Source organism: Elephantulus edwardii, unplaced genomic scaffold (assembly GCF_000299155.1).
Source record: "Elephantulus edwardii isolate Elephantulus edwardi_28Jun2011 unplaced genomic scaffold, EleEdw1.0 scaffold00298, whole genome shotgun sequence".
In the NCBI taxonomy this organism is placed as follows: Eukaryota; Metazoa; Chordata; class Mammalia; order Macroscelidea; family Macroscelididae; genus Elephantulus; species Elephantulus edwardii.
Genome location: NW_006400048.1, coordinates 2458468 through 2468748, shown reverse-complemented (window position 1 = coordinate 2468748; position 10281 = coordinate 2458468). Strand labels below are relative to the sequence as shown.

Sequence of the window (10281 nt, the reverse complement as noted above, 5' to 3'; positions counted from 1 at the left end):
AACCAGCATAGCTCATGAAATACCTCAATATACACACACATATTTAACAGCACATAGACGTTCCAACTCCAATTTTTAAAAGCTTCTTAAAAACTGACAAGAGTGATGACTTTCTCATTCATTCATGAGAAACAATTTCAAAGAAAAGAGATCTCCAAATGCAGTTTGTTTTTTTAGGTTCTGGTATGTGATTACCATAAAAAGACAACTTATTAGCAAATCTTTTACAAATGCTGAACAATATGCTCTGATTTTGGGTTTTTAAAATATCCTCACAAAGATTCTGAAAATCAAATGATATGAAGTTGTTAAAAAGGATGACAAAATAAATGCAACATTACATATAATTTTTATTTCACTTGATAAATGTAGAATGTGATGGTCTCAAAACAAATTCTGCAATTACTTTGGTCACAACCGAACAGTTAACAGACTTTGAAGAATATCCTTACCTTCAGTATGTACTCACCTCTACACAGATACATCTACAGAAATCCATGTACATATGTATTAGTTTTCAATAACTAAGGACCACAATTATCTATAATTTTGAGATGATTATACATTGACATTTTATCCATTTTATTTAGGATCTGACCACAAGATCAAAATTCATGCAATGATACTGAGGTTTTTATTAAAAGTAAAGTCAGTTTTTGATCATTCAATGCTATAGAAGTGCACTGAATATCTAAAATAAAACAAGTGCCAATTTAATCATGAATTAATAACATATTTATTATCTTGAAACCAGACTAGCCTGAGTTACTTGTTTTTCTGAATTCATTCACTACAAATGGATTTATATTTCTTGTATCATAAAAACCAAATTTCATTTCTTCTTTGCAGTTAACAAGAGATGACAGGGGGCTCAAGGTAGGTAGGTTCTTGATAATTCAGAGTCAGAAAGTACTTCTTCATGAGCAGAAGGTTCATAATCTCCTGCATTTTCAGCCAATTCAATATCTAACTCATCATTACTTTCTGCACTGTAATCAACTTCTTCAAGGAATCGAGGTTCATCTTCATCCAAAACATACGTGGTAGGGCTGTAGCCAAAGCACACAGAACATACAAGACCTTCATTAGATTTTAAACTTCTGAAGTTAGATTATCTCACCATACTGGATTACCTTTAATTCCAAAATAAAGAATTTAAGTTCTTTTTAAAAACGTGATACAAATGAATAAGTTGAGAGAGTTGAAACTACCTTGTACAGACAACCAGTTGTGAAAAGGCAATTTTTAATAATACTGTTGTTGTTGTTGTTGTTGTTCTTGTTATATGCTCATGAGACGGAACCGACTCATAGCTGACCCTCCAGGGGATTTCCAGGGGCTATAAGGCACATGGTAGATATCGATCCTTCTCCCAAGGAGCCACAAGTGGACTCAAACTTGTACCTGTAACTTGCCAGTGTGACTCATTAACACTAGGCTACCAGAATTTCAAATTTACAAATACACCTCCTACAATAGGATAGAAACAGACAATGGACTTTTTCATGGACTTTTTTGAAGGATTTAATAAATTTGAAGGCTTAGTAGATTTATTTCTGAAGTTCGATTTCAATCACTGTAAAGCAGACAACAATTTCAATAGACTTTATGAGAAATTTTGAGTATTTAACTGGTTCCTTAAGCAATGCACTGAAACCACTTATTCTAAGACTATAAAGTGATTTTCTATCATAAAATAACTGATATACTTGCCCCTAGAGCTTTCATATATTGGTGGTGGGGGGGAATAAAAACAATACAAATGAAGACTGTACATCCAGATTAATTACTTTCCCTTTAGACACAGAATAAAATACTTGCTTAAAAGCACTAAGTGCTTGTTAATATTTCATTAGGTATGGAGTTTAGAATTAAGACAGCTTTAGTACTATGGTCTGTAACATATCTTTTTCTCTTAAAAAATTTCATATTCTGATTTCCCCTCCATTTGTTATTTTTTGTGTGTGTGCACCTGAATGTACACAAACCCCCCTCTCTCCCATCATTACATAAACATTTCATTGTTTACCTTTTGTTATAAAAAATACTTTCACTTTATATAGAAGTTTCTGATTACACCCTAACTACGTCCAAAAAAAAAATTTCCTATGATGTAACTAATAGTCATAAAATCCAACCAATATACTTAGGGGAGCTCTGGTGGTATGGTCTGTAAGGAGTTGCTCTTGGTCCAAATGTGGTGTTTCTCTGGTGGGTCGAATCCACCAGTAGCTCCACAGAGAAAAACAGGTAATCTCTTCCTTCTTCTTCTTCTTTTTTTTTTTATAATTTATAGCCTCAGAAACTTGATGGAGAATCAACTATGAGTCAATTTTGACTCAACAGTAATGAGAATAAATATGTGCTTGTCTAGTTCATGATACTCAGTGTTTTAGATGAAGTATTGTAACATGGCAATGACATAATGATACCCCATGATCTGGTAATTCAAGTAATTAAGGTGCAGCACCCTTAATCTTTATTAATCCCAATGCTATGCAATGCACAGTCCTGATATAAAGGAAGTAAGTTTTCCTGGAGTGTGGACTGCAGCATCTTTTATCTCACAAGAGACAAATGAAGAGAGAATAGAGAGAGAAGGGAAACTTTAGCACCAGCAAGAAAGAAGAGCCAGGAGCAGAGCTCTTCTGTCTGACCCAGCGTTCCTATGCAGTAAAGCTCCCAAATCTAGGAAAAGAATGATGCCAAGATATAGGAAGAACTCCAAAGAGCACAATAAATTTAGAAACTGAAAGAGGACAGGGCTCTTCTTCCAGAAAAGGCAGAGGGGTAAAGACCTACCCCTAGAATCTTGTTTTATTGCTCATTGTCATTGAGTTGGAACTCACAGCTGACGCTCCAACAAGACTATGAATTTTAATCTTGCAGAACAGCTAGTGGATTCAAACCTTTAGGTTGGCAGCACAGCTCCTTACCCACCAGGCCACCAGAGTTTATAAGAAAAGGCACCCAAAATTTTGACTTAGAGCCTCTTAAACTCTGAAGAAATAAACTTCTGTTATGTAAAGCATCTACTTGTGTATTATTACTTTAGCAAAACTAAATATCAAATGGAGGGTTCTGGAGGCATAGTATCTCCTTAAAACCCAAAGGCAGCACTTCTCTGATGGTGCAGCTCTGGGGTAGAAAGATGGGCAATCTCCTCCTGTGGAATTTACAGCCTCTAGAAAGGTGAAAGGTCAGCTATGAGTTGGTTCCAACTTGACAGCAATAATATTTTGTTTTAAAGAGACTCTGAAACTTGTATACTCCCTTCAATAACACAGCTAATAGAATGAAGGACTGTGGACATGACACATGTGGATAGCCTTAGGTTGATGGTTTGATTCCAGCTAGAAAAACTGATGCTTTTCAAAAGGCCCTGGTGGTAGTTAAGCATTCAGCCACTAACTAAAAGGTCAGCAATTGGAGCCCACCAGTGCCTCCATGGAGAATGAGGAAGCAATCTCTTGTCATAAAAATGTATGGCCTTGGAGACTGCAGGGGGCATTCCTACTCTGTCCTTCAGGCTTGCTATGAGTTGGGATAACCTCAACAATAGTGGGGTTTGTTTTATTTGGAATACAAATAATAATCAGCATAGGACCCTGTCTTGATTTTGGTTCCTTCAGTGTAGAGTATTTCACGTCATGAACCACAGCTGCCTCCTGTTAGCACCCATTCTGACACCAAGAAGGGAATAAAATATTCCACAGCTGTTAACTTCCACGAGTAAGGAGTTGTGCTGTCAGCTCAAAGGAAAGTGATTCTAATTCAACAGCTTTTCCATGAGGGAAAGACACACATTCTACTTTGTGGTTTGCAGCCTCTGTAAACAGGTTTGAAGGTTAGCAATGAGTCCGTTGTCAGCTATGAGTCAATTCACTCCAAGACAACAACTGACTTTTTTTTGTCTCCCACTGGCCTTGATATTGGACTTCATTGTCTGAGATCCTAATAAAATTATGATCCTATCCTCAGTTCCATAAAGTCTACCTACCTTACAGCTGAAGTATAGGGAATACATGCAGCAGCTGGGATGCAGCTACCAGTGTTAACTCAAGAACATTAGCAGGAATGAAAATGGAAATGAGAATAGAAAATGTGGAAGTGCAGAGAGGTGTGCGTCAGATGTGTGAACAGGTTTGTGTGAGTGTCACAAGTGTTTATGTGAATGAGAAAGAATAATTTCTAAATCTAGGTTTAAGGGGCTAAGTAAGGAGAGAGGATAGGCAGAAAATCACAACTTCTATCATTCCACTGAACCTACTCTTCAAAATATTATTTCCAATAATTCTTTACCAAGTGTTTGGTGTTTTTTTTTTAAAATTTTATTGGGAAAAACATATTGGGGGCTTTTCCAAGTTTTTTCTACCAAATCTGTATGTCACACTATTTTTTTTTTTATTTTTATTGCATCTCTCTGGTACATTTAACCATGGTGAAAATTCCCCTTCAATCTTGTCTGTCCCTTCCCAATAGTAATCACGTGGCCCTCATGTACGTGCTTCACACGTCTCTAAAGATACTATGTGAGCCAACTTCTCATACTATCTTTATCTTATATCTCTATCTATCAATTTATCTATATATCTATCTATATCTATCCACATACACATACACCAAAAATATCTACTTATTGTTGTCAAGTCAGAACCAATTCATAGCTAACTCTCCAGTCTGTTTTCAAAGGCTGTTACATCGCGTAAGAGGAGACTGTCCATCTTTCTCCTGCAGAGGCACTGGTGGATTTGAACTTCTTGCCTTTGAGTTAGAAGCACAACCCCTTACCCACAAAGCCATCAGAGTTCTCTTTGAATGAGCTTACTAATTTTAATCAATCTTCTGATAATTTCACAATTCACACTTCTAGCCATGACCTATCCTTGAACTTCTAAACAAGCAAAAACTTGCTAGATCAATACACATGGCTATTCCACATGCCCCCACCCAAAACCAGAAGAACCATCTTTCTCCCCAATATAATTTCATGACCTAAATAATCATTCAATGAATCAATTACCAAAAGTTTTGGTAAAACATTCCTGCTAATCAATCTCCTGATATCTTTGCCAACACTGTTATTCTCTGCTCAGGGCATACCGTTTCTACAAATGAGAGGGAGATGGGAAGAGGAAGAGAGAGGAAAGGGGAAGACAAGGATATAGGGAGAGCGAAAATCAAAATGCAGCTAAGACTCACCTTCAAACATACTTCCTTAAAGCTCCTCTTGGCTCTTGCTCTCTATCAGAACAAAAGGTCTAATAATTTATCACATGCAATTAAAACCATATTTCTGTGCCTATCTTCTTCTTGGCAGATAATATATGACACTCAGGTCAGAATTGTGGCTTATCCCTCTCAGAACCTCCTGTAGCAGCTCTGAGAAGTGTCTAACATATTGAGGCCACTGAATAAAGGTTTATGATCTTTTAATGAGAAATTGTGAAGCTCATAAGCTCACCAATTTTTATATCACCCATACCACCTATTTTACTTTAATGAAAAGATTTAAGGCCAGAGACCAATCATAAAATTTCATCTTCACTTTTATTAGTAATTCCAACATACGTTTAGAGCACTTTACAACAGGTTACATGATAATTACAACCCTCACCTAAAAACATTTTTTCAAAGTTATGCTCATTATAGTTACAAAAGTTTCTTCTTTTTATACATGAGCATATAAAGACTCAAATACAGATTCAATTAACAAAAAGAAATGTCTAACAAGAATTTAATTCCTAAAAAAAATAAAATTAATTCCTTCCCATTACCATTACTTTTTCTATCACTACTGCTTTGTGTTCCTCATTTTCTTTACATAAATTTACTACTTTGTCTCAGTCTCCAAGAGTTGCCTTATATACGCCTTTGTTTTAGCATCCTTCTCCTCTAGATTTTAAAGCTTTGAGGTAAAGGTAATGTCAAAAGCAATACACAAGAAACATTTAATTCTAAGAGAAGAACATTTTAGTCCAAAATCAAATCCTCCCATGCTGCTCCAAGAAAAATATCAAAGCCTTCACCCAAAGGGCCTTTTCACAGGATCAACACAATGAAATCTCTGCTGTGTGATGTCATATGATGTAGAAAAGGTTTACAATTTCAACTGATTTCTAAAGAGAAAAGAAAAGATTCTGCTTCATTCATATTCTAAAAGTTTTCTGGCTATCTTCATGTTAAATGACTATGCACTACACAAAATTAAAAGTAAAAATTCATCAGCTCCCTCAACTTTATACAACCTATTTCCACAGGGCTGATTTTACATCCAAGAAAGCAGAATGCAAACTCTCCACTCTATTAGCTGTCCATGGATGGTGGACATAGCACTGAAGGCGGGGCAGGGCTAGTTCTCTATGAACACAGGTATGACACCAGTGAAGCCATCACTCTGTACAGGCAGCACTTCTCAATTACGTGTAGTAGCAATGGACAAATAAAAAAGAAATGTAGCAATCTATGAGAAATTATTGACTTGCCTATTGTATCTGGGCTTAGTGCATTCAAATATCAGAACTTGAGTAAAAGAAAATTGGCACACATACTACTACATATTCTGCTAATTTAAATAATACAGTGGTTTCTCAGTCACAAAAGGACAACTACTATATGGTGCCACTGTTGTAGAATGAGGCTGACATTGGGGTGGGGATAACACTGAGAAAAACTGGATAAATTATGTTTACTGCATTGAAGCTGATGAGGAAAAGAATAGTTTAAAAGTAGTATCTTTTAGGGCATTATGATTATCATAAGAGTCTGGAATGAGGGTTGCAGAGTGGAGTATATTTGGGGTGGGGGTGTATGAGGGGATTGTGTACCAATGAGGGAATTTTTCTTTTGCTCTTCAAGGAGAGGAGCGAACGGGGGGGGGGGGGGTTGTGAGGGGAGAAAAGTGCAACAATGAATGAATGGAATTCTAAAATCTCTGTAGATGTTCTTTGAAATTAATTTAAAAAGTAATACAGTGGTTTCTAGACAAGGAAGCATACTATAATATCACAAAGTAAATTAGATTACCACATAAAATACATATGACAATTTAAGTGATTCTAACACATACATATTGAAGAACAGAATTTAAGGATGTATCTTTCATAAAAAGGAAAGAAAGTTGATGATGTATTGACAGTTTTAAGTGGAAAAGTACAACTAAGATGCCTGTGGAAAACAGGAATTAAATCACTATATTATGCCAAGTAAACTATCTCAATCCCATTAGGACGAATATTATATAAGATCATTATTGTAAAATGTGTATGAGAATCCAAGGTGTGGAGAGAGGAGTGGGGGGCGGGGGCACTTAACCATAGGGTCACATAATTTCATAAGTGGAAGGAGGGGTGGGTAAAAGAAAGGGGAAGGATCCAGTGGGAAAAACAATGTATATGAACTTTGTAAGTAAACCAGTACAAAATAAAAGTTTTATATATTAAAAAACCCCACCCAACAACCCCAAATCCCAAAACTTTAACAGAGTCAAATAAATGAGACATCTCTACATAGAAGTTGGCTTCTACTGTGTTGATGGCAGTCAGGACTTGATGGCGGCAAGCATGTAAGGGAAGTTTTGGGGTCATGTTTGATGTGTTACTGTTCTCCACCCACCAAAAAAGTGAATGTCAGCTGAACTTTTGAACAAGCATGGAGGCCTGCTTAAGGGTGCGTCTTTAAAATCCCATAGTGAGGGGTTGTTGGGTCTGTGGGTTGGCCTGGAGCCTCCACTCTAGGAAATTTGTTAACTTTAGAATGAATATTATTTAAGTGATACAAGAATCATTTGTCTATTTCCTGTACTGAACAACTTGGAATTGCTATGATGCTGAACACTGTGCCATAGTCATGTTAAATACCATAATGGTTACCCATCATTTACAATGTTTGGAGGAGCTTCCAGATTGACTCAGGTTGGGAAGCAAGAGTGGCATCCACTTCCTAAACTAGATGCCTCTGGAAACCATAAACTCTATGAATATAAAGAAATGATGTTAGTTATAGGAAAGCGGTCATGTCTTTTTTGCAAGGGTCACTATGAGTTATAGTCGACTTGATGACACTTAACCGCTAAATGAGACTAGTGTTGTTATATCTGGAGGAACATTCTTCAACCTTGCACATCACCATCAACGTGCTGTATGACGTAACTTGGATTTGCTGTGATGCTGAACCTTGTGCCACTGGGGTATCAAATACCATAATGGTTTCCCATTGTGGACAGTGTTTGGTAGAGCTCCCAGTTGTAAAACAGGTTTGGAAGCAGCAGTGGCATCCATTTCCTAAACTACAAGCCTCTGGAAACTATGAACTTGGAGAAACAATGATAGTTATGGAAAGGCATTAGGTCTTTTGTTCATAGAGTGCTCAACTAGACTGCAATCAACAACAAATAAATAAATAAAAATATACATACATACATTCATAAAAATTATACCTTCTACATAATCAATGTTAAATGGTAGATAGCTTGTTCAAATGATGCAAGAGAGTTTCAAAAACAAAGGTGAGAGCATTTTATCAATAGTGCTTTTATATAAGCATTAGTCAAGTCACCTGCGACTCGCAGTGACCCTGTGCACCATACCTCTGAATCTTGCACTTTCCTGAACCAGTCTCACTGTCTGGGACACACCTACTCCAAATATCCCAGTTATTGTATCAATCCATCTCATCCGGGTATTCCTCTCTTTGTGCTGTCTGTCCTTCCTTCCAAACATTACATCCTTCCCAAGGACTTTGTCCCTCCTGGTAACATGTGCAGAGTATGTGAGATGGAGCTTCAAAATCCTTGTCTCCAATGAGCATTTTGGCTCTACTATCTAGGACAGACTTGTTTTGTTCTTTTGGTAGTCCATGTTCAATGCTCACCACAACTCAAAGGCATTAATTCTGAAGCATAGCAATTAACTGCAAAGACCATGGCTTGGATCAGGCACACAACAGTCTCTAGACTGACACTGTTGCTCTTTAGCACTCTTGAGAAGTCTCTTAAGAGCAAATTTTCCCAATGTAATTTGATTTCGTGACTGATAGTGCCATGGGTGTTGATTGTGGAACCCAGTAAGTTAAAATTTCCAACAATTTCTTCTCCATCTATCATGGTGCTGTCAATTGCCCGAGTGGTGAGAATCTTTGTTTTCTTGATGTTGAGCTTCAGTCCACACTAAAGATTTCAGTCTTTGACCTTCTACAGCAAATGCTTCATGTCCTCTTCAGTTTCAGCAATCAAAGCTGTCACCTGCATAACCCTGATGCTACACTTCTAATAAAGTCCAGCTTCCCAAATAATCTGTTCGCCTATAGATTAAAAAGCTATGGAGAAAGGACATATTCCTGTAACACTCCTTTCTTGATTTTGAACCATGCAATGTTTTCCTTGCTCCATTCTGATGACCGCTTCCTGATTCAAGTATATGTTTCACATGAACATAAACAAATGTTCTTTCAAATCCACCAGATGCTTTGCTGGAGAAGGAGGAACAATCTCCTCCTGTACCAATCAAATCTGATTTGACGGTACACACACACACAAATAATAAATATAAAATAAATTTTAAAAATGAGAAACAAATATTCTGGGATTCCCATTCTTCTCAAGGTTAGCCACAATTTGTTGTGATCAACAGTCAAAGCCTTTGCATAGTCAATGAAACTCAGACATTCCTTTTATACATTTGGCATATCTTTCAAGTATAAAGCTATCCCTAAAGTCAATGTCAAATGGCTTTATACTTGGAGAACATATCATTTAATTAAATCAATAGAGGCTTTTTAAAATCATAACTGTCTTCAGTTCCTAGTTCTGAACTACCTTGGGTAATTTATTCTTTCTGGGCCTCAGTTTGTACGTATCATTACAGAAGTTATAAGAAACAACTATCTCTGATCATTCTCAGTTTTTGCTGTTTTTAGGTCTTGTCAAGTTGACAGCAACTCATAGTGACCTTAACAACAAATCTGAATCTTAGCCTACACTGCACCATTCTCACACTCCAATGCTTGTGTCTATTACAATCAATCTTGTTCAGTCTCCTCTTTTTCTGGCCCTCTACCTTTTCCATAATGATACATTTTCCAAGCACTGAACATTCAGAGTTTCAATATCCTCGCCTCTAAGGAGCACTTTGGTACTTCCTCCAAGACAGATTTGTTTGTTCTTTCAATCCTCTATGCCAACACCACAATTCAAATGTAACAATTCTTTTTCTGTCATCCTTATTCATTGTCTGATTTTCAAAAGCATAGTAAGCAACTGAAAAGATCATGGCTTGGGTCAGG

The 10281-nt window shown here is 36.8% G+C and overlaps 1 protein-coding gene across 1 annotated transcript in view; it reads right to left on the bottom strand.

Moving 5' to 3' along the window:
* Positions 1 to 330: 330 nt before the first annotated feature.
* The window catches only part of AGTPBP1 (ATP/GTP binding protein 1), a 273980-nt gene continuing 264029 nt past the window's right edge, over positions 331 to 10281 (bottom strand). The window contains exon 25 of the mRNA XM_006900869.1: positions 331 to 1049. Coding sequence (XP_006900931.1) covers positions 872 to 1049 — 178 coding nt within the window. The 3' untranslated portion in view covers positions 331 to 871. The remainder of the gene's footprint in view (positions 1050 to 10281) is intronic.